Here is a 26,307-nt window from a genome sequence, read left to right on the forward strand (position 1 = left end):
CCGCACAAAACGTTGTCGCGGTCCATATGCGTCCCGCAGGCCGTAGTTTGCCCATCCCTGGCCTAGACCGTCGAGGCGTAAGCTTATATTCCCTTGCAAGTCCTCGTCGAAATTGTTGGCAAGGTGACGGAAGATATTTCTGGGATCATTAAATCATTTGATTGCTCATTTGATACATTTGGCGACGATTAAAACATCAATATGTACTTCAGCACTGTGGCATTATGTGGCCCGAGTCGTCGCTAGGTATCGTGCACAATGTACATCAGTGGTTCTTAACCTTTTTTCCTCCAGCGCACCCTTTCAAAAATTATCGTGCCCTAGCGCCCCCCCCCCCACCCCCATATTGTCCTCCTTTTTCACGTTTTTGAACATGTCCTTCGAGGACGCATAAATGTCCTACTTTATGGCAATTCAGCCCTCCTTGACAGCCTTTAGAGCTAAGATGGTGGACAGTTCCTAGTGAAAATGGGCATAAATGATGCTAAACAGGAAATCGTGGTTCGAACGTAAGCGACGACTTTTCTTTAGTCAACCAACGGAAAACCAAGAAGAAAAACCGTGTTTCGGGAGTTTAACCTGAAATTTTACCCTTTTTTAGTCAAACAACCGCAATTTTGTGGTAAATGTACCATTTTGTCCTGATTTTACTCACGTGTTGTAAATCGGAAAATTTTGAAAAAGTGTCTGCCTTTCCCGATTCCAAAATATGGTAACCATGCGTAACAGCAATTCGTCAGTCCCCCTAAATACGGTTGTCTTGGGCACCCACAGCATGATAAACCTAAATTCTGGGGGCTTCGCCCCCAACAACCCCGTCGCGTCATTTCGATGGCCAGCAAAGTTTGTGTGGCCTGATCGCCCTAGGCGCCAAAATTTTCTATAATGCATCAATGAATAATTGGTAATTGCATATTTTTGTCTTATCCTCTCAGCCCACGTAATGAGATTTACCAGTAGCGCTGAGTGAGCTGTTGTCTTGGAAGATGAAGGCCACGTAATTGATAATTAAACATATTCGGGCGTGACCGTTGGTACAACTACTTCATGACATGTTGGTATTTTGTTACCTCAGGTCCGCTATATAGTCAAAAGCATAAACGCATAAACGTAAACCTAAATAAACACAAGATTCATAATTCGTATTTTTTCACTGATGGATGTTATTTGTCCTGTGGGGTGCAGATTGTGACGACATGATAATTCGGCACGGGCGATTTAAGCACCTATGGACAAGACTTATATACATCGAAGTTTACGGTCAACATGAGGGCAATCCTCTTCGGCTAAGGTTTGCTCGCTGACAATCTTTTTGGCACACTTCTCGGAGTCCCATATTGGCAGGAACTTCATATGTCTTCGTGCATCGCGGCGTGGTAATGGCCGACGCCGCCATGCCTATTTCTGTTTTCTATAATTATGCGTATTTTTTTCGTGGGGAGTCGTCAAAACATGATGTGTAATTTATGTTCATTCGCCGAAATAATTTAGGGCACCCTTCGAGCTCACCCCCCTCCCGGGTCAAATCCAGTCGGTCTTTTCGGGACTTAAATACTGGAAATATTTCGCGATTTAATCGTGCTCGAGGACAACTCGACAATAATAAACCATATAATAATTGTATGTGGTATATTCAGGGTCAAATCTAGGTTGTTATCACAACAATCGGGTACGGTCTCATACCCTGTGGTTCGAACCAGATGTAGGCTACGCATCCCGAATTCACATCTGCGAATGGCAATACGGGGAAATTAATGGTATTGGATTTTGTTTTAGTGCTTTGTGTGACGAAGTAAGTTAACTGAGAATGGGATGCATATATCTGCCCACATTGAATCTATAGTACTGTATCCAGTTAATAATTTTAGCATGAGTGTATTCCAAACAAAGCAACTCATTATTTAACGTTAATGTAAGGTTGTGGACCACAACACTCGATAGTATCATCCTTTATGAAACGATGAAAAAATATTCTGACGGTTTAATTATGTAGCTTTCAAATACAAGTATATTTAATTATTACTTTCGTGCACAAAGCTTCAAAGCATATTTTATGTACAAGGGGCTCTCACTCTCAAAGGTGATATACAGTGTCTCCTTCGCTATCCACACTCTGTGCGCTGCAGGATATAATAGCTAGTTCGAAACATTTTGAAAATGACCCTAGTGAGCGTGACGGTAGTGTTTTAACGGGAAATTGGCGATCTAAAAGTACGCAGAATCCATTTTATATGAAGTATAATAACCCACTACATTTATGAAAACATATGTAGCAAACGTCGCAGCGTAGCGCGACCAAAAATTTCGAGATTTGACATGTTTGTGGAATGCTAATTTGCTCTGAATACTAATTAAGGATATGTCCTACTACTACATCATCATCTACTGCGAAGCCATTTTTCTTCAGCGCCCCCCATATCGCCCCCCACTGATGTACATGAATATAGGCTATCACTTCCCTGAAGTGTAGGGTTGGAATTAGCAATATGACGTCTCGTGACGTCATGAGGTTCACGTTCGCGTTCACACGAACCTAAACCTTTCAGATTTTCACCCCATACCTAGTTGGAACCCGCGAAATAGTAAGTTCAACAGCTACGTAGGTATAGATCAGTGATGGGCGATTATTTTCGTACGCAGGCCAAAGGAGAAGTATAAAATACGTTGGCGGGCTGAGTGAAAAATTTTAGCTATATTATCGAGCGTATTTTAATATTTCTAAATAACATTGTTAATAAATGCTGCTCAGTGAACGTGTTGATGTTGGGTATTCAGAAAATGACTGTTGGTTAAAAAATCATTCAAAAATATCTAATTGCTGTAATGATTCGAAGCAATGTTAAACTCTTTTTAAACCCCTCTCTAGGTTCTTCTATTAAGACACTAAAACAGCGGTTCTCAAACGTTTTTTTGGCACGCCCCGTTATGATAGTGAAAACTTTGTATCATAACATGTGATAACATAAAATTTTAGACAGAGCAACCAGAACGCTCGCAATCCCAACGGATAGCTTGAAGGCATGGAAGGTGATGGTTGTTGAGAAGAGAATTCCGAAATATCAGTCGGACAATACACAGACCAACAACTAAGGAGTAAATCGCGTAGAGCGCGAACAAAAAACTTCATTTAACTGCGGCTTTGCGCCCCCTGCCGATGCTTCTACGCCCACCAGTTTGAGAGCCAATGCACTAAAATGTATTTGAGATTGTAAAAAGTTAATTGTTTTTGTCGCTGCCTTCCGCGTATGGTTCAGCTTGGTGAAATAGCCTTGAGGTTGTGCGAGGCTTGCAGTTTTTCTGAAATGCTTCCTACCCTGACAGAGTGAATGTATTCGTGTTACTGTCATAGGACCCACTTTGATTAAAATCATTAATCTCGGCGACCTGCTCCGCACAAACTATTAAAAGGACGGGTTTAACCCTGACTCTAGTATACAAATATTTAGTGCTCTAAATTTTCTTCGAATTTCAGCTTTCAGCATTCTTTTTTTTTGCCATGGCGGTTCATTTATTATGGGTGATAGATATGATGACTCGTATAGTAATCGCGAGCACTGTTTGACTTGTTTGCGAATTAGGGATTTAGAAATGTATCACGTAACTATTTGAAACAAAGACCGTATAGCGCGCAACGTGACAATAGAAACAAAGAAGGTCTGAGCTAAACTATATAGAAAGAGAATTTCTTGTGACTTTAATTGCTACTCATACTTTGCGACATTGACTTTATTTTCAATCTGAATTACGAATGCGAGGTACGTAGGCAGCGTAATCGTGGAATATTAATGAACAAGCTTACTGTTCAATTGATGGAGCCTGTGGTTTTGTCCACGCATCAACATTCAAAAGCAGGTTTTATGTTTTGAATTCCAAGCAACCTTTCTTGGGCCGCACAGAATAGCTCCACGGGCCGCACTTTGCCCAGGTTTGATATAGATCATTGGTACGGAATGAATGTTCTGATGATGATGACAGCCGACCGTAAAAATGCTGCTAAACGATGTAGTCCACGTTAAAGATATTTTTGATCCGTGTATGGCAGGGGTTGGAAGCCTATTTCGTCAAAGGAGCTATTTTACCCTATATGTTAAATTGTGAATATCAATCCATTATGATGTCACAATTGAATATGCGTGACGTCATGGCTTAGAAAAAATAAAAATAAAATGTTTTAAACAAGGGGAGTGTTTTAAACATGTTGGTTTAAATTGATTTTTGGTTTAAACGCAACCCTAGCCCATTACATATACGACATTGTCGCAAAAATAATGCGGATTGCCAAAAGTTTTATCAAACGCTAGTATGTAGCACTACCTCACCATGCTCCTGAAAACAACCAAAATCGACCAACTAGGTCAGGGGTGGGTAAACTTTTTAGCTCGCGGGCCGCATTGAACATTTGAATCCATTCGCGGGCCGCACAATATAAAATTGAGATACCAAGCCAAAATTCATCATTATTTTTTGATTACATTATATAGCGACTGACAAAATGGGAGTAATATGTATGTATTTGAAATCACAAAGTCATATCGATATTTCGAAGTTCCGGGCATGATTCAAGCCATTTCATTTTGCGAGGTGATTGAAGTGCAGATTGGTTCACTATGAATCATCAATCGAGTATCGAATATCAAGTTAATTTTACATTCAACGGGGCATTGTATGGCTCACATATACGCAGAACTACTACGCCACGTAGGTAACTGTCCGCCAAATAGATGACAGAATATGAAATCTCAGAGGTTGAAACAAATTAATATGATCCAATACAAAATCAACCTATATATCTATACGATGCAATTGAATTCTATACCAATTGTGGACGAGTAATATAAATGCATAAACTAATATATCAGTCCGATTTTAATTAATTATGCGTGAGGTTCGTTAAGATAATACTGAGCAGAAAGACACTGCTACAGATAGAATTTTACTGGTCTACATGCAACGTAAGCTTCAATCACTACGTTTGCGGTCAATTTATTTGTGACTTGCCGATGGAGACTGAGCTGCGCAATCGTTGAATGACTGGTTATGGTCACTTATCATATCAGCGTATTGAGAGCATGTACGTACAGGTACAGCGAGTTAGTCGACACTGATTATTTGATGACTAAAAATTGACTCGAAAATTTTGCTTCGAGTCGCGAGTAAATCCACATGTTTTAGACACCGAGTCAAGTCAAGTCAAGACATTTTTCCAAGGTTACTCGAGTCAAGTCAAGGCATCTGAAAAAGTTGATCTGAATCATTCCAACATACTGACTTGGTCGGACTTCAAACCCTTCTTCTCTAGATATTGTCGAACAGAAGAATATTATTCGAGTTGGCGTATAGTCGGTTAATGTACGGTATTCAACGCGAAAGACTTAATCGACTCTCGGCGCTAGCAGGTTTATCTGGGCAAAATAATTTTACCTTGAATCAGCAGACTAACGACCGTAAAATAACATGAGTACTATCATGAACGAAACCCTTAAAATGTCACTTTCTAGTACAGGGGGTCAACTCAAAACGGGTCGCGGGCAACTTTTCAAATTTCGTACAGGTCGCGGGCCGCAAGAATTCAATATTGATATAAAATAGGTCGCACAGTTTTACAACCACGTTTTTGAAACCTTCAGTCAGTACGACGCTGTGCTCTGTAACATGAGTGACGGGCATAATTATCACAAAAAAGAAGATATTCTACTAAAGGCATACAACAAAATTATCACGATCATCATTTTCATTCTATTTTGAACTATTAACTCACGATGCCCGACATTGACAACTCTTTTCAGCGAATAAAGAATCGATATTGGGATTAGCTAGACACGGTACTTCTGGAAAAGCTTGATCTTGTTAGAAAGCCTCAAGTCACTTTTTAAGCGTCTTGGTTTAGGCACTAAACTGGCCATTGCATGTCAAAGCAATAGGCCCATTCGTATCAGCTAAATATTCTTCTGTGGACTCTTATTACCATTGCCGAAGACTTATCAGCAAGTAAGGACTAGTGCTGTTGGGTACAGGAGAATAGCTCATATCGAACGACAAAAACAATACTTTTAAACTGAAATCAAGTTCCACTTTTTAAAATGTTTTGCTAATAGGCGTTCTTCCGAAATCTCAAATCAGGTGGAGGCCCGCAAAATATGACCTGGCGGACCACGTGTTGGTGACCTGTTCTCTAGTAGGCCTACCACGAGGGAAAAAACGGTTTCATACTTTACATTTTAGGTTGATTTCAATTTTTGAAAGTCCGCCAAATATTTTTTGAAATTTTACCGGTCCGCGAAGTGAAAAAGGCTGAGAGCCACTGATGTACACAACATTGTCAAAATCAAGCAACACGGTTTGTCACCAGCAGTGTACGCACAACTCCAGTGTTGCAAGCCAACAACTGCTGCTGTTGAACGTTCTTTCTCCATTCTCGGCAAGCTACTTGGTAAGGACAGACACTTTCTACCCGAGAATGTAACGAAGTATCTTTCGTTGAACTAAAACAAATTTTAATTATTTCTACCATAATAGGTAATGTAACTACTGGAATTCTTCATAAGGCCAGATTACGTTAAAATAAAGTTTTTTCATGTAAAAAGTTGTCAGTTTTGGAGTCAAAAAAGTTTTTCAGGCCAAACCACTTCGTATGGGCAGACAGTTCCAACCAGAAATGAAGATCAGTAGTCCAATTCTAACATTGTGTGGGAAAACACCTAATTTGCATACGTTAGGTCAAAATGAAGTTTTTTTATGGTCAAAAAATGTTAAAATTTTGTTTTTTTTAGGTCAAAGTCTTCCGTTTTAGGTCAAAAAATCGCACTACTCTTAACGAACTGATTCCACCTGGCGGCGTGGCAGGTACCCATCATTGTAATGTGTATATATATAGCTATATAGCATTGTTTAATCCACCACCATTGGCACGGAGACTGCAGTTCGGGAGACTGGATCACGGACGAATACTGTTATGTCGGGGCATCAGTGCTAGTAATACCAGTAGGCCCTGGTATATGTTAGATTGAGACACCGCACTTAATCGTATCTACATCCTCCTTATTGCATTGCATTGTAAATTGTGAGTCTAGTACGGGTACAATATACTAGCGCCGGTGATTGATTGATTAATAATTAGAATTTTCTCAAAGGGTGCGTGTTGTTGCGCAGGTTATAATTCAGATGACATGAAAAATAACTCGCATGGTGACGCTGTCGGCTCACCACCACATCTTTGTCTGATAAATAAATATTTGGTAACTCAGATATAAATAACCTTACGTGCAAAGTTTCAACAAACATGACGCGAATATGGTCATTGGTCATCGCATGATATACAGACAGAGTATAGAGAAGCTGCGCGAATGAGAGAATCGGAATAGTAGTCTTGATTCGTGTAGCTCGCTTGGATCAGTGGTCTTTAATCATGAAAAAAGACTAATCGAATCAACAAATGCTTTGCCGTCTGTAGCTGCAATTGTCTGTGTGTGGTGTGCAATGTCCATTGTGCAGCGTGCACGACACTTTTGAAATAACTGACTTTATGCAATTCAATGCCGTTTGCTCGAGGCAACGTTCAATTTTACCGACTATAATCGAAAGGCAGCTGTCCCGTCAGCATGCGACACTCAGGCAAGTCTTTCTCGAGTACAATGCGGAAGAATAGCGTAGCGTTAGAGAATACTGAATGGCCTACGCAAGTGAGCGTCGTTTCCGCTTTGAAGAGGGCTTTGCTGTCTTCGAGGGACGCGTAACCTAACGTCAGAGCGAGAGAGACGCTTTGCCGAAGAGGCGTATGCGTCAAAAGCAGCATCGATACCTAGCTGCGTATGTAGTGCGGCGTAGTGGGGATGGCGTGTAGTGCTTCGCAAATCAATAGCGGGGATTCAAATGGTGCGCTTTGGAATATGGAATATTGAGTTATGAATATACTGAATTCTATACCGTCAACACGGTAATTTAGATAGCTGTGGTAAGACGCAGGGCTGCAATGAACAGGTTTGGAATTTAACTTCAGAAGCAGGGATATTTCACTGCTTGACATAAGATATTCGCAAATATCATTTTATGAAGCTATGTTTTCAGAGGTCTAACAGTTAACTTCATACCAGCACGGAAAGCTGACTAAGAAGGTGTAATCGGGATTTAGAAGTTACGTTTATTAATTGATGCCGCTGTACTGCTGTAGTAGAGCGACAGGATGTAAGAACATGGTGCGTAGTCATTTTACGGAGTGTGTATGCGTAATCTAAGCAAGGTGCTGTTCGTTTTCCGTTACAGGCGTGATTATGAATTTATAGTAGTACAAGCCAGCTTTATTCTGCTGCAGACACCATACCATATTCAGTATTTTGAAACATATGCCGGCGCTCGTCACAGATCACAATGGTCGATAGACAATTTGTTACATTGACACCCGCTGAATTTGAGACGCTACAGAAGTATACCGATTGTGAGTACTTGGTGAAATGTTTCGTGTGTTTCGTACAAGTGTGCAAACCGGCGCGCGGGTTGAATTCACGTGTAAATATGTGTTATTATGTTAAGGTTGATGGACACAAGGTAGTTCCTGGTGCGTCGTTCAGGGGATGTTATTACTAATCAATTCGCGGGTCTTAAAACGGGCAGGCATTGATGACAATCCGAACGGGGTTGACCCTCCAGCACAAACAGAAATACAGTTCTAGTTTGATCTAACTATTGCATTGTCTGTTATTACTATTGAGCTTGCAGTTCTATAATGTTGACAAAGCAGCGTCTAGATTCTGGACTCTAGAATCTTGATGTTCTGATGATGAGTATATTGGGTTGGAATTTATTTTACTACCATAACTTATACAATATAATATCAGAATCTTCTGAATTATCTCGAAATTCGAGCATATCATTGACTCATAACAAGGCATTCACGATGTTAGCCGTAAGTTCGGATTTATTACGAGCGTTATGGACAATGATTTGTGGTTACATCCTCAAATTACGTTGTAGCACGCGCGATTGTAGTTAAAAAGGTTTTAAAGAGCCTTTTTAAGGTACATAACTTCAATATACAATTGAATAAAATATTCATATTGAAATGAACCCGAATATTTTCGGCTGACACTCGTCAGGGGTAGTCGTCAGTGGAGAATTGGAATGAACAATGTATATCAAAATTCCTAAGGAAGTTGTATGTATATTCTCATTGAAGAACTTGTTTACGATACTGTATGTATTGGTGTTACATTGTGCTATAGTAATCAGGGGTATCTAGATACCCCTGCATAGTAGTAAAAGCCTCGATAACATACAAATACCATTTTGGCGATCAGTGGTAGGTGGGCGGAGCTAGGTAGGGAGGGGAAACACGACACAGTATGGCGTTGAAATGCTGGCCTGGATCTTGAAACATAATCTACACCACACTGGTAACTATACAATCGCCAGCGGCCGTGATAGACCATTTCTATTTATAGACTCGACGAAGAAACTTTCAGACGTGCTGCAAGAGTTCAACTACGGGGGATTGCTGTCAGATTACCAGAAGGATGGGGTAGGTATCCTGTTGAATAGTGAGTGATTGCAATTTGCAAGACTGTAATAAACCGGGTAATTTAACCGCATTCAAGTGTCAATTATCAAAAGCGTGATACCATATGGAGTGGGGTCGTCGTGATGCGTGTGTGACTTCCTATCCCGCTTTGGCTATCATTTCACGATACAAAAAATACGCAGACCGATGTGTCTCAGTTATATCTGTCGCGAGAATGTGTTTAAAACCACATCCATCGTGGTATGAGCATGAGCATATGAAATATGATTATCCGAAATCACATATGCCGAGGCAATGTCTCGTGAAATTGGATAAAGCTGTGACCTGTCCATTAATCGTAACTATAACGGTACAACTGTCTCCTGTGCTGACAGGGCGGTTACCCTTGTTGCAATGACCCGAACAAGGACGCGTCCTCGTAGTTCTATTCGACTATTACGAGTATATAGGTCCCGTAAATTTGCGTTCAGCTTCAAGTTTCGATGAAATAGTTGACGTTGATCTGTACCTAATATGCAGAGTTGGACCATAGTGTCCTATATGGTGTCGACACAAGCAAATCTCACGGCTCAGTGAAATTGTATCACGTCACAATTTCCATTTGGCTACAGGCAATTTGACGGTCATTTTTGACCGGCTTGCCGAGCATTAAATTTGGTAAAACGGGTATCAATCGAAAGCTAACTCTCCACTGATTACGAAAATATAAATTTTATTCCGCTCGTGGCCCTGGAACTCCCACAATCAGCCTCGAATTTTTCATTGTTATGGAGATTGGCATTGGGACGCAACAATGCTGTCTGTCGAAACGAGAGTGTAGCTCAGGACGTAACAATGCTGTCTTGCGAAAATAGAGTAGCTCAAGAGAAAAAGAGCGGGCAGGATTGTTACGTCTCAATGTCAATCTCCATAACAATGAAAAATTCGAGGCTGATTGTGGGGGTTCCAGGACCGCGAGCGGGATAAAATTTATATTTTCGTAATCAGTGCAGAGTCAGCTTTCGATTGATACCCGTTTTACCAGATTTAATGCTAGGCAAGCCGGTCAAAAATGACCGTCAAATTGCCTGTAGCCAAATGGAAATTGTGACGTGATACAATTTCACTGAGCCGTGAGATATGCTTGTGTCGACACCATATAGGACACTATGGTTGGACACTGAACGGCTATAGAAAATTTTCAACTTTTCCGAACTAGATTTGAATTAGGATTATTGCTACACAGTGTTTGTACAAATTAGACCAGATTTAGAATTATACCTACACAAGTTATTTCCTAACAAATACATTATAATTACAGCTACACAGTTTCTTCCGAATTAGAACTAGAATTATTGAATTCGACTTGGGGCACTGAATGAAGTTCAGTTGATATTAATACAGAGTACATTCTCATAAATGTGAGAATGGAAAATGTCTGTAATACCAAGCTTGGCTCGTTTCGCACGATACTGTTCTCCTGTAGCATTTTCAGGAAAACGGGAGATTCGATAGGAACTAAGTTGGATTGACATACTTTCTCAGCATTCGGGTAATGTCACGCTCATCTTATAACCTCACAGCCACTCTGATTTTATATCGATTAAGATCCGCGTCTTCAGAAGCGGACCCGTAGCCAAAAACGCCGATGCTATGTGTCAGCATACGCGATCTATATATAGTTGATAATTAGGGTCGCGATTTTTGAAATAGCTGCGTGCAATAGGTCACTCGTCAAATATACAGCTATGAGCTATCCCATGAATCTATCCTTCGAGACTGTTCCGTCGTGTATTCGTATTGTGGCGCGACGTCGACATTACGCGCACTGGTTGTGGTTGGCATGTGTAGAAACATTGTGCTGTACGTTAGGGCTCTTCCAAAATGACTTTTTTCTCAAATCGTACTGGCTACTTCATAAAATTGTTAGGTTACCTAATTTACGCCTACACACAAAATTTGGTTCAATTGAACCAAATTTTGTGTGTAGGCTTAAATTAGGTACCTTAACAATTTTATCAAGTAGCCAGTACAATTTGAGAAAAAAAGTCATTTTTGAAGAGCCCTACTGTACATTGTGCTTCTACGTATAGGGAGTGCTTTTCACACAAACGACAAAAGAGTCAATTCGGTCATCCCGATTTCGTTTGTTGTGACATCTATCATTGAGATGACTGTCTAAACATGCCTACCTATTCATAATATGATATAACCCTTTGCGACCGGCGGACCAGTATACTGGTCCGCGATTGTTTAACACGGAGGAGTCGCTATTTATTCTAAGATAGCTCGACCTGCATTACTTTCTAAACTGTAAAAATCGATTTATATGGATAGCTATTATGAATACGCATTCATAAGACCATGTACAACCTATTATATCAATGTATATCTGCTTGAAATGCAGATTGAACACGCAAAAACGTTCCCCGCAAAATTGAATTTGTAATGATGTTCACGTGAATGAACGCCTGGAATATAAACCATTGTATCTTCCGTTCTAGACGTCATATAACCAATTACAGTTATCTTCTATGACTTTTTGTTGATCATACTATTCTATGAAAGTCCCTATATCGAAGATTATCACTTAGAGAAGTTTCAAATCGACGTGAAAGAAAGCAATACCTTATTACGTGAAAATCATGGCTGCGTAAGTTCATCCGACTCGTTGCGGCTTCAAACAGATGTACAATTGCTTCAGGCAATTGCAAATTGTACATATGGTTGGTTGGTTGGCCATTATCCTGGCATATTCATCAATATCCCTATCATGGGGTTTAGTATTGTATAACAAGGCCGACACCAGCCCTAACACTACACAAATAAGCGTGAGAGTTAGGCTATTTTGGTACCAGACCCTGTAATAGCAACATCATATAGAGGCAGTTATACATCTGTTTAGATGGCACACGAAGTTACTGTTGGCGTCTATGACTACTGTTTATCATTCATGGAACATTAGCCATGTAGAATACAGTTCAAATTGATGTGAAATAAAGCAATGATGTATCACATGAAATGACTTCTCGAGCGTATATGGGCACTGGGCAGTGTCGAATAAGCCAATATGTGTATACTTACGAATCCGTTATGCAGTTGCAAGTTACATAACAAGCCACTGGAGTTGATACCACTTCAATAGCATGGAGATATATAAAATAGTTACTATGTTATGTAGACTTGGAAGTGAATTGCCTTCCGCGAGATTACGCGATTACGTAATCGATTACTCATCGGCGGCGGCCGCGTGATGCGTGCTTATCATGTCTACCTTTCCAAGATCGTAGCGCTGGGCTATGAAGCGCTATAGTAGCGTGTAATGTCTCCTTGGAACGTAGAGATTCAAGCGGAACGCAATCAGTTGGTCATATACCAAGAGAAGGCCTAAGTATGACGTCAGGAGATATAGAAGAACGAAATTGTATTATATTTTCAAGAAATTGAGAACATTTTCTCGCACACCGCTAATCCCTCTGGCGTCTGATCCGTAAGAGTATCTCAGACCGCTAGGCGGCTAATTCAGGTTTACAGCAATATATTGGGCGTCGATTTAAGCCATATGGATGACATATTATCGTATTTTTTGTGGATGCAGTAAATTTTGGTCAGTAGGCCGGCCGATTAGAAAGGGTTAATGCATACGATGTATACTGTATAGGTATCAATGCCTTTGCGGCGTAAGCGAAATCTTGGCACATGCCCGCATACAGTATACGCGTTGATCGTCGGTCCAAAGCTGAGGATTTGAACTTATACAATAGCGGTGTTCAAAAATGACTTGTTCTTTTACCGCTGTTGTTGCAAAAAGATCACTATAAATATATCCTGTAAATGAATGAGACTTCTGATGTAATCGTGGCTTGTGTGTCCGGACCTCCCGCGACCCCCTGGGTTAGTGTCAACCCCGGTCAAGACCTGCTCATGCTCATCAGCGTACCAAGGTATTCCGCGTTTGAAGTCATGTTACGATATAAAAACTATCCGCTTGTCCTGATAAATACCGCCTTTAACACGCATGTACTTAGCCATCGCATCACCCATATTTTGCTTTATCTCTTGCTACTTGCTCTCCGGGTCGATAAGGAGGAACATATCAAATCAATCGTAAGAATGATTGCCTATTATAGATGTCGTTGTATGTGAATGTTGTGAGTTCATGGTTCGGTCAGTATGGTCTAGTCGCCGATCGTTTTTCGGACATCAGGTACTCCATGCAGTAGTACGCAATGCTGCGTATTTATTTTCGCGATATTCTAACGGTGCTATTTCGGGCTTGTATTGGATTTATATCTATATCTGTATATATATCATATTCACTTACTGAATATTGTAATTGAAAAGCACTGCTAGATATTGATAAATCTAATGACGCGTAGTCAGGGCCGTAACTGCACTTCGTCAGGCCCCCCAAAAAACTTTGGTCTTGGGCCCCCCATAGGGTTATAGGCCGAACCACTCAATAATAATTAAACATCTTCGGGCGTATACCCGTTGGCAGGAACGAAACAGCACCTCGTCAGGCCCCCAAAAACGTGGTTCTTGGGCTCCCATAGGGTGATAAAACGACCCCCCGTCACGTTGTTCGCGTTTGTCACGAAATTATCTGTACTGTATTGTGAGCCAGCGCGAAGCGCGAAAATTTTCGATAATTTATGATAAAATCGGTCAATCAGATCGGCAATTGCATGTATATTATGCTATCAATTTATTGTCCTCTCTACTCACGTAATTAGATTTACCGGTAGAGCTGAGTGAAGTGTCTTGAAAACGGGAGGGCCCGTAAATAATAATTAAACATCTTCGGGCGGGCGGACCCGTTGATATGACTTCGTTACATGATGTTATTTCGTGACTTCCAGTCTGCTATATCAAAAAATATATAATCGCCCAAACGTAGGCTTCTAAAGTAAGAGACGCACACGATTTCAAATTGGTGTTTCTTCACTGGCATAAAATTTTTTCCAGCGAGATGGTATTTGTCTTGTGAGGTTCAAATTGCAAAGACAGGAACATTGGGCGCCAGTCATTTAGGCGCCTATGGACAATTAAACCTATATGTATTTTGTATAGCCGATATAACGAAGTCTTCGGTCTGCATAAGGGCATAGACCTTTTCGGCCAAGCTTTTCTCGCTGTCCATCGTTCTGACACACTTCTTGGAGTCGCATGTTATATTGCCTAAAACTTGATTGTATGTCTTGGTGGGTCGTGGCGCGGTAATGGCCCAATACCCAATAATATAGATAAATAGCTACTTGAATTCGCGCGCGGCGCGAAAACTTTTTGAAAAAATTGCATAAATTTTCAAAAAATACTCTATGTTTTATGCTAGTTCACGAAATAATTTTGGGCCCCTTCCAGCTCGGGCATCCCCCAATTGGGGGGTTTGGGGTGCGGCAGTTACGGTGCTGTGCATAGTCGTGTAGTGTACGGCGATCTTGCTCGCTGAAGACCTTGGTGTTCTGTAACACGAACGTTGATTAAATGTGGTACAATTCTACACACACCCGTATGGATTTGAAATACATGTCTGGCATGCGGCATGGTATCCAACTAATGTCCAAACTATTTCTATAAGCAATGTAACCAGGTCTTACATACGACGTACGTGTGTGCGCTATGGTCCGTTTTTGCGTATAGCAGACCATGCACTGTTATGTTCAATTGTTCACGCTTGAAGAATTAGGATCACGGTAAAATCATATTCCGTGATATTCCGATGCACGCTGGATACTGCCGAAATGTCACCGTCATCATGCTTCATTCTTCGGGCTATTGTATTCAGTCTTGCGTAAAAGCCTTTAACCAGCATTTCGTCAATGCCGAATGTATCGTTAGACATGCTGTTTTGCGTTGAAGTGGCATTCTGCACGATTGGCAATACGTGTGTTATTGATGCTTGCCGTTCGTGTACGTCTCATCCATAAGTGTATCTTGTTTTAGGCCTACGCTTTAGAGAAACTGATCTATAGTGCTGCTCAAACGAATATAACTATACTTACTAGGAATATACCAATATGCGTTGATGCATTATTATTAGTTACGTTGTAGATGTCGCAAAAACGATGATTGACTATTTACCTGTCTTGAAAAGCTGTCGCTTAGACTGTTTTATGCCAAGTGTTCACTACTCCTGACAACCCCGTGGTAAAATCCTGGCTTTATGGCAACTCCCTCGTTGAGTCTACACATGTCATGGCCATCGTCTACATCAGTGTTTCTTAATCTTGTCGTCGGCGTCCGCCAGGGGGCGATTTGGATTTTGAAGGGGGCGGTAACGCTCAGAGGGCGATATGGGGGGTGCCGAAGAAAAATGGTGTCGCAGTAGAGGGTGCAGTAGGGACATATGATTATTGATTACATAGTAGAGCAACAACAGTTCTATATATCCCTGAGTTCTCATTGCAAATTAACACTCTACAAAATCAGTCAAATTTCAAAATTTTTCGTCGCGCTCTGCGCGAAATATGTGCCGGCAGTGTTTGCAACATGTTTCCATGATTGCAGTGGTTTATTATAATTCATGTAAAATAAATTGTTCGTGCTTTTGTATCGCCAACTTCCCGTTAAAATACTCCCGTCACGCCGGCTCGGGTTATTTTCCACAGAATGTTTCAAACTAGGTATTATATCCAGCAGCGCACAGCGTGTCGAGGCACTGTAACTGTGTAACACTTTTGTAAAACTTTGTACATTGGAGATGCCTTGAAGCTTTTTGGTCAAAATGAATAACTAAACATATTTGTATTTGAGAGTTACAAAATTGAATTTTCGGAATATTTCTTCATCGTATCATAGAGGATGATACTATTGTTTAGTGTTGTGACCCGCAACATCACATGAACGTTATATAATATGCGTTGCTTTGTTTGGAATTCTTTAATGCTAAAGATAATAACTGGCTGCAGTACTAAACTCGATGTGAGCAAAAATCACAATCTGCGATGATGTAATAGTCACAGAAGGCAATAAAACAAAACTCAATTCAATTAACGTCCCCATATTGCCAGTCGCAGAGGTGAATTCTGCATGCGTACACCGGGCTCGAACCTAGATGGTATAAGCCTGTACCCGATGGTTGTTATAACAACCTTGATTTGATCCCGAACATAAAGCGTACAATTATCGAAGCGTTAATTAGTCGAGTGGTACTCACGCGCGATTCACGCTATTTCCACTACTGAATTCGATAATAAATAAATAAATAAAATATGATTGGGGGGGGGCCAGACATAGGTAATTTTCGAAAACGGGAACTGCGAGAAAAGGTTATAAACCACTGGTCTACGTAATATGTTTGAAAGTAAAGAGCTTCCAGCTTTTCCCGCGTACAATCGGCCCGCTATCTTATGCCATTTATCAATCCAGATGTACAGCAGATACGAATCAAATCCAAGTGTAAGCCGCTGATGTACGATTCGCAGCCTCACTGGCGCACTTCGTGTGTATTCCTCGAATAAATCTATCACGATTCCCTATCAATAATACATTTGCACTGTTGGCTTGTTAGGCGTGTGGATCGGATAAGGTGTACTGTGATGATTGATGCGTGGCGAACCACGTCAATCTACACAAAATGTACATGGAACAGCGTTCATTGACGGTCCTTTAGATGCATTGTGGGCGCACAGTGTTAGCTTATTAGGCAGATTTGTGGATCTAATGAGCGGTCCGGTTATGATGGATACGAAGCGAACCACGTCAATGCCACAAAATGCGCGTGGGTCAGTGTTGATTAACCATCTGTTACACGTAGGTCTAAGTATTGGTGACACGGGCTGCAAAAATATCCGCGCTAATCTCAGTCGTTTAGGAACATTTCACGAAAGTCAGATCCATAGCGGTCTCTGTATCATCGAACGGTATACACTGCAGTCTAAAATATCCATTTCCAGTTGGCAAATACAATCTATATATGAGGGTCTTTACCTTAGTATCTAGTACTCTCGTTCAACGACAACGGGAAAACTTCGGGTGTCGTAGGATATTCAAGGGATCGTAAAGATGTCATTTAAATATTTAATTTCGTTTTGGTTTCGCCGCTAACGATCTGTGATATATCGTGATGGTCATAGTAGTTAGGTTTCCTGCTCAATTACAAGCATTTAACAGTTTACATGACATTTCAAAACTACTTCCTGTCGAAGTAGAAAATGAAGATATGAAAAAGAGTCAAGTAAGCGTGTCAAAAGTCTATTCGGTCGATGGGTCGCATAGTTTTGCAGTCAATCGGAGGTTGCCACTTCCGAAATTGCATGGTGCAATGCAAAATGACCAATGATGCTTGAAGTCGGTGCAATTTTCGAGTTTGTTGTGGTCCTACGCTTGATTTTGATCGGCTGGTGCAAATCCAATGATCCGGCAACGCCGAGAGGCTATTGCTATGAATATTTCATTTTCAATTGCGCGTCTTTGCGAACGACGCGGGCTTTAAACAGACAAGATGGGAGAAATCGATATATTAAACGCCTGGCGATTAGGAATATGATGACCGCTCCGAGTAAATCCCGCACCCGGGTCTTGCCAAAAACAAGTTTTACAATGTTCTGTGATATACGATGTTCTTCCAATCATGTACTAGTTGCTGAGGTTTACCACTGACGAGTGTCAGCCGGACATATTCGGGTTAATTTCAATATGAATAAACCATTCGGTTATAAAATAAGTGACGGGATGATATCCATGCATAACCTGCAGGTTTTGTATAAGGTGTCAATTGTGCGAATAAGGGTGGAAATTACGTTTACCATGAAGGCGAATTCCTGGGTTGATATTCCTACATATATGGTGCATGTAGTTCGCGAACCACCTTTCATGGATCAAGACACATTTGAGTTAAGAGTACACGTCCGTTGATTAAATCATGCATCTTGAATCCCTCGACTTTAAATGTAATTATGACGATGTTTTGACTTATTTCTTATCCGTTAGCTTCCATTGTAGAATGCCAATGTCTGCTCAGTCGCAAATACCTTGCGACAGTCTCGATAAATCAAATCTAAATCGCGATTTTTGTCCCGAATTAAATTCCATTACTCCAGTCCAGTAGATTTATTTCAATCCATATGCAAGCCTATACCTAGTATTCGTATCAAGTTATCCTGCATGTGTAATTGTGTATATCCAGTACACCGAATGCAACATTCAAACTGTTTACTCCGTATCATTCTGCTGAAGTACCAGTTACAATATTCAAATCTCGCGCGGAATATGCAGTCCCGGTCGACTACGGTTAGACTCGTAATTCATGAATATTATTTCTAGCCCATCGATTACAACGGCTTCAAGAAGTTTATGGTCGCTTACTTGGAGGCGGAACTGCCCGACCTGCTGTGCATTCACATGTTCAGATCATTCCAAAAAGCAAATACTGAGAAAGGAATCGGTGAGTCCCGCTATAGTTATTATATTATAGTTATTATATTCCCTATTACTAAATGACTTCAATGTTGATCAGTATAGTGTTGAGTTGACCAAGCTCTTATTCGTGGGGCACTGTCATAATTTCGATGTTTCATCGTACAATAACTTGCAGAAATGTACTCGTTCATACACCTGTAGGTTGCATTTAAAACAAAAATCAATGTAAAATAATCCTATTTAAAAGATGTTCCGGGGCCTACGATAAGTTATCGTAGGCCCCGGTTGTTCCTTGTTTGTTGTTATTTTTCGCCGTGACGTCACGAATGTTCAATTGTGTCATCGCATGGAAATGGCATTGTTCTATGGTATATGTTGAATGTGAATTAAAAATATACAATCAAGGTGGCTCCTTTGACGAAAACGCTTTCGTACACGGCTGAAACGGACCGAAAAATATCCTTGACCTGGACTAAATCATCATGCAGCATGTTTTTTCTAATGTATTTACAGAATTTTAACGTAATTGTAAACTTCAGAAATATTTTTTCTAATGGCTTTTGTTCAGAATGTTTTAAAACACCCCTTGTTTTATATGCAACCCCACATACACCGCTGTCTAGCACTTCTTTAATTGTTCAAATATTCAATGTTCATTACCTCTATTCTGTAGTTTTTCGGAGAGGGCGATTAAGAACATATACTTTTTATGTCATCATCTGAACGACGTGGAAGTACACGTTTCCTAAAATACGTTCAAGGCATTTGCGGATTTGCATCTTCTCTGTGCTGATGCACAATGTACAAGTACATATAGACTCCCCCGATTTATTCACCCTTTTGTTACTCAGTTATTGGAGTGTTGTATGTCCAAAACGGGGCAGATTTATTTATTTATTTACAAAATCGGATCTATCAGTGTCAAATGTACTTTCGGAAGGATAAGGTCCTTGGGAATACACAGTCGTTTATCCGCAACTACTGTCGATAATACTGTAATGCAGATTGTGATCGATACCTACAGATACAGTCTCAATCGGAAGGTGGTTTGCCTGGATTTCGCTGTCCCACTCGTAAATAATTCAATGCATTTAGCAGACTTGCGTTGTAAATCCATGTTCGCGATATTCTCTTTCCGTGTCACAAATACGCCCGGCACCTGATAAGCAGGAATTCCAGGCTCTGAGATGGCTACGCACTTACGCAGGGACTATTTATTTGATTATAAACAAGTGTCAAGATCGTCACTCCCGAACTGAAGAGAGACTGTGTGTGTCAATTGCACGAGTGATTTTTCACCCTTTTACACAATAACTAACATAACCGAAACTTGTTTCGTTGCACGGTAATCACTATAGCAGGGGCGGGCAACTTACGGCCCGCGACGGGATTTTGAGCGGCCCACAGACAGATTCTACCGTGAAAGAGAAATCCCAACTTGAAAAATGGAAACTTTTTGCGTCACTGAATGAATCCAAATTTGCCAACCTGATAAAAATGGCCTTGTTCTGTTCGGTTCTACATCTGCATGCGTTCGCGAGCAACTATTTTCGATCATGAACATTAACAAGACAAAAGCTGCGTCCCAATCTAACTGATGTTTACGTGCAGCCTTTACAAAGGGTATCTTCATCCAGCCAGAGTCCACAGATGTCTCATTGACATCAACGGCTATTGAAGAACATCACGTTAATAAATTCATTGAATACTGTTTTGGTCTATATGCTTTAAACTTAAAGTTTACATTCGGTACGATTTATTCCTTGTATAGTTGGATAAATACTCAAATAATGTATCGGTTCAGGAATCCGGCCCGCCGATTGGAAGAGTCGCCCGCCCCTGCACTATAGTCACTATAGTCTCATTTCTGGTTTTCCTGAAAATGCCTCAGGAGAACTGTACAGCGCGAAACGAGTCAAGCTTGCTGTACACTGTACAGTGTACACGTACAGATATTTTCCATTCTTGTGCATTGTGCAAGTCTAAGCTAATGTGGAAAAGACTATGTAGCTATAATTCTAATTCTGGTCTAATTTGGAACAGCCCAAAATTTTCTAGTTGTACAACTCCCTGTTAAATCCTTGTATTCTAACAGGCCGATAGTGGGATTGGGAAGACTCCTCAGCCTCCCATGGACACATTTAAATGTTTAACTATCGAATCTAATTTCCGCGGAAAATATTGCGGTAATCCTTTACCGTGCTATCAGGTTTAAGATGATTGCATTACGGGATTATTCCGTGGTCTAATATCATTTCTATTGTCTTCAGATCGCCATTGTTGATTACAAAATAGATTAAACTAGATCATTTTGCTGTCTTGCGGTATCACTAATCACGAATAATGATCCTTCCGTCAAGATAGCGGTCCGACTTCTTGATCGGTGTAGGTTGTGGGTTCGTTCCCCAGACCAAAGACTTGCAGTAAAAGTGGTATCCGTGGCTTACCCACTTGGCGCTCAGCATTTCCGAGATAGCATGGAGGGTGGTGCAAGACTTAAAAAGCCGTACACGGCTGTATCTCATTTTCCTTGTAAAGCGGCATGCATATCATAGACTCATGGTATGCTTATGCGCAGATCGTATGTATATTTTGACATGGCGTATATGCCGCAAAAGCTATCACGGACAAAAATATATAACGGCCTATTCCTATCCCATCTACACCTTTCTGGCGAATGATACATTCTCAAATGTGCGCAGATGGGTATTAATCTAGTCTTAATGCGTATCAGCGGCAGATACATCAATATCAAAACATTTTTTGTGGAGGACTACTATTTGAATGCATGAACCCTGCGGTTCGGCCGCCGTGACAAAATATGTATATCGTCGCGATGGACTCAGAGTAGCTTATGTCTATTTTTACGTCTTGGTAAGATCAGGTTTTTGTAAGATTTTCATTTTCTATCGGCTATGGTTATTGGTTATGTTTGACGCAATGTGACAAATAGAACCGTGGTCAAGTTATGACCGAAAGAGAAAGTAAATCTTACAAAAACTTGGTTTCCCAAGATGTTCGCAATGGACATCACCTAGTCACATCCCACTGCAACGGTGCGAGGAAAACCAATAACTGATGCTATAGTGGCAACATACAGTCTTCTGTAAGGAAAATTTTTTCTCTGTAGTAAGGCATACGAGTAACCAGTGCATACTTAGCCAGTTATAGCACAACTTACTACAAATATGCTGATCGGAGTCGATGATAGATAATCACCACGTTGCTTCATGTATTGATCGTGTAAACAGGCCGTGTTGAGTGTTTAGTTATCTTGGTAGTAACGTGCGGTATCAGATGAGAAATTTTCGATGTGTAACCTTTGTAGTCTGAAAATTTTCCGATCACTACTACACCGCGTTCGACATCATTACAGTGAAATTGCCGTATTGTCCCACACGTTGTCTGTAGTATACACTCGAAAATATAGCTACCAACATACTGTTTCCCCCCAGGCTTGATTGCAGTGTGACTTTAAAATAGTAATGCGAATGCCGCAGTCCGTGAAGTGACGTGCGGCGAGTTTTTACGGTTATTTGTGCACCAACTGCTACTATGGCGTATCATTGGTCCGGGAATCCCTATATAGTCGAATACGTTTCTATGCGCTAGACTAGGACATTTTCAGCTTTTTCAAATTAAATCATAATTATAGCTACACAGTTTATTCCCGATTAGATAGAATTATGAATTATAGCTACACAGATTTTTTCAAATTAGATTAGAAATTGGAATCGCAGAATTCGCGAAAACCTGTTTATCGAATCACGGTCAGTTCATATCAGATTAGAGTCTAATCTCGTAAGCACGTGAATGGTAAATGTATCTGCAGCAATCTCGGCTCTTTTCGCACTATAGAGTTCTCCTGTTGCGTTTCTTTGAAACACCAGAAGTTAGATTTAAATAAAATTAAACTAGATTGGAATTTGAATACCGGCATTTCGCTACAATTAGTCTAATTAGATCACTAGAATTATCTAGTTGTCGTCTGATAAGTAGGCTACACACATGGTCATGATCACGTACAACGAATTTCGTTAAATCTCTCCATATCAGATAATGACGGTGTTGCCTTTAGCAGAAACTTTCAAGCATCTATAATTAGCACTGCGGTTGTGTTGTGATCATCAAATTTTTCGTGTCTTCACCGACAATTTCTTTCCATATTTGCATGCTGCTCTGATTCGTCATGACTGACCGCAAAATCAGACAAGATAGACATGACGCTGTCGGGGGCGACCGTGTGTGCCTTATCGTCCGTCACAGGTTGGTAGACTTACCCGAATACCTTTTTGACACGTGCATGGGTGATTCCGCAGGCCGTGACATCACATTAATCGAATCACACGTGCTATTGAGTTGATTCCTCATTTGTAATCGCGGTATGGATGCGTTTCTATTTGATCAATCGGATATGGAGCTAACAGCTGCGCGTGATTCCCGAAGCCCGTATGTAAACACAGGCGCTGGGCAAGGCCGAGTAGCCGTGTGTTTCGAATCCGAATCGAGTTCTAGGATACGAGTCCGGTCGAATATTCTTGTATCATTCGTTATGACCTCGTAGGAGTGTGGATGATGTGGGAAGTTAAAATCCTACCTTTCGCGCCACCGCAAAGAAAATAATGTCAGATCTACTCAGATGTGATCAAAGTAATAGCGTAAATTTCTACTCAAGCACAAGCAGAAGTAGCGATTTACAAGTATATAAGTAAGTATTTCGGCCCAATTTTGCCGAAAAATCAGAAAAACTCAAGTAGAGGTAAGATGTGGCTAAAATCGTAACAACTTTAGGAAGTACTACAAGCAGGATAAACCGATTTAAAGTACTTCGAAATGTAGAATTACTTCGATACCGACCGCCGGCCACACAAAACCTGCTCACGGGCCACGGGTTGGCCGCCACTGGCCTGAAATGACCAAAAAGACCACAAAGGATGTCATGACAAATGATGTCATGTGGGACTCTTATATGAAAATTGACCTATTTTTAGTCAACACTGACAATATACCGTGAAAGCGGATATTTCTGGAGTCAAATGTGAAAATGGCCTTTTTTTAGTCTACTTCAACACTGAAAAAGTGACAATACAAGTTGAAAGCGGATATTTCTCTAGTCAGATCTGAAACATGACCTCTTTTTAGTCAACAGCACATAACTATTGGTAGAAACTGGGTGATTTGGAAGTCGAGCAGGAGTGATGACCTTTTTCTTCAGTCAACACAAGATTTCCATTTCTATTTCGGTAAACTCACTTTTATGATTTCATGAAAGTGTCATCCTTTTCCCGATTCTAAAATATGGTATAACCGTAATTTTGCGTCAATACTGTGTGTTGATCATAACTTCACATAAGGTTCATTTCCACTGACATGTGTACAGTGTAGCATTGTTTCATGTTTTGGATACTCTGATACGACTAATTCCGTTGTCAATAGACTTCCACGTGGGGAAAAAAGCGTTGAAACTATAATTTTCGTTGGTAATGTGATTTTAGTGCCCGAAAAAATCGTCTGTTACTACTAGACTCAATTCAATAAAGTTCATGCTCGATTCGGATACTCGAAACACTCTGCCCAGCTCTATATAAGCATTCGGATATTGCTGATTTTTTTCGCCACAAACCGTGATTGGATGGTGAATTAGTTTATGATTTGTGACCGAAGATTCCGATGTGTACAATCAGTCTGCAGCGTGCCGTGTTAGGATACCATGACCGGCCGATCAGACAAAATCGTGACTTAGACCAACGCAGGCCACAACCGAACTGCGTCGATCGTCGACTGGCGTTTGAACGCTCAAATGTTTCGGCGCCGATGCAAATGTTCCCCATTGATGGCAGAAAGATAGAGTGCCGGCGAAATTGGTGCCGCCCGTCCGATGAGTCTTGTTTTGTGGAACAGGACACCAGACCGGTAATATTGTCAACAGCATGGTCGGTACGCCAATCGCGCTGAGACGCCGGTTCGAGGATGGGAAGCAAAATAACGAAGAAAGAAAAGCCGGTAACACCAGCACGAACGCTTGCACGCACTTTGTATATGCGCAGTCTGATTTGCATGAGCATGCCTGTCGAAAATCATCGAATTAATGTATCACTGTCGCTTCTGTGTCGTAAAGCCGTTAAACTGTGGTAACATGGTACTATTGCGACATCAAGCAGGAGTTATTACAATGTTAATTGTGTTAACATTTTCAAGCCGGTGACGTTACGATTCTTACGGGGTGTTACGATTGTTGATTTACAATGTTCTTCCCAAGTCTCTACTAGTTGCTGACGATTACCCCCGAAGAGTGTCAGCCGAAATTATTCGGGCTCATTTTAATATGAATATACTATCCGTTCGTATATTGAAGTTCTGTGCCTCCAAGAAGCTCCTGTCTTAAAGATTGGAAGTATACTCAAAAATCTTTGATGCGCCATGGGGGAAGTTGGTTTAATGGGGCGATTTCCTTCCAAATCTAGGAAATAATTTTTTTTAACGGACGCTGGATGTCTGTTAAGGCCAGAGTAGCTGGATCACCAGAAAATTGTCACCCTTTCAAATTAGATATAGCTCTCGTAATAATGGCTACTCATTTTTCCAAGCTATAACAGAATTAGATTTATGGCTGCGTAGTTTCTTCAAAATTAGATTGGAATTAGAATTAGGGAATTCGCAAAATTGCGAATTGAATTAATCACAGTTCGTGCTGATAAGCAGGAGAATGACAAATGTCTGAACACCGTACTTGAATTAAAATTAGAGCACTGAAACATTTCACAGATTCAAATTGGTCTAATTAGAGTCTTATTGTCCCCGTCTGACTGTAGTCACGTGATATCATAGGGCTGGGCACAATGATTCGAGTACTGGAATTTGAATCGAGTATTAATAGTAAGTATTAAAAGTTGATTTTTTCGAGCACTGAATTATACGCTCCTCGCAACTGAAAATTAATTTACTAACGAGAGATAAAGTTTTGCTGCTATTTTCCGCTGTGGAAGCCTTGAAGTGACCGGGTCGCAGCATACGAGACATAGTACAAGGCTACATGTCAAGAAATGCAATGAAATCGGTATGGTCGAAAAAATACCAAAGTATCTTTATTGTGACGGATAACGGGCAATATGTTCTTAGTAGTTGCGTAAAAGGTACACATATTTGAACTTTGACATGGTACATTCTGTTGTGACGTCGTAATGAGTGATACTCGAATGCTCGACTCGACTCGAAGCGTAATACTTGATTCAGAATCGAATCACTCAGGTACTCGATTTTGCCCAGCCCTATTTATGAGTGGGAATGTAATTGTGTTGACACCTTGATAGCGTAATTGTACCTGACACATTATCGTATTCGGTGAAGTACAAGCGGCTTACCTGGAGCACAAAACTGCTTGGTGTTGAAATAAAAGCAGGAAACAAAGTCATATGGTAAGCGGGTGCCGACCTTGTGTTGAGATTGTATCAGTT

General features: G+C 40.7%; 1 protein-coding gene across 4 annotated transcripts in view; it reads left to right on the plus strand.

Annotated features, from left to right (window-relative positions):
• The first annotated feature begins 7,757 nt into the window (after nt 1-7,757).
• Nucleotides 7,758-26,307, plus strand: part of LOC145433086 (diacylglycerol kinase beta-like) — a 74,332-nt gene continuing 55,782 nt past the window's right edge. The window contains exons 1-5 of one of the 4 annotated variants that reach the window (XM_080310003.1): nt 7,758-8,431; nt 9,435-9,511; nt 18,758-18,878; nt 23,063-23,119; nt 24,755-24,856. In XM_080310003.1, the coding sequence (XP_080166129.1) occupies nt 8,365-8,431; nt 9,435-9,511; nt 18,758-18,878; nt 23,063-23,119; nt 24,755-24,856 (424 nt within the window). In that variant the 5' untranslated portion in view covers nt 7,758-8,364. The remainder of the gene's footprint in view (nt 8,432-9,434; nt 9,512-18,757; nt 18,879-23,062; nt 23,120-24,754; nt 24,857-26,307) is intronic. The other 3 variants (XM_080310004.1, XM_080310006.1, XM_080310007.1) reach the window with 3 other exon arrangements.

Source organism: Botryllus schlosseri, chromosome 2 (assembly GCF_051294905.1).
Source record: "Botryllus schlosseri isolate E-star chromosome 2, Bs_hap1, whole genome shotgun sequence".
NCBI classification, from domain to species: domain Eukaryota; kingdom Metazoa; phylum Chordata; class Ascidiacea; order Stolidobranchia; family Styelidae; genus Botryllus; species Botryllus schlosseri.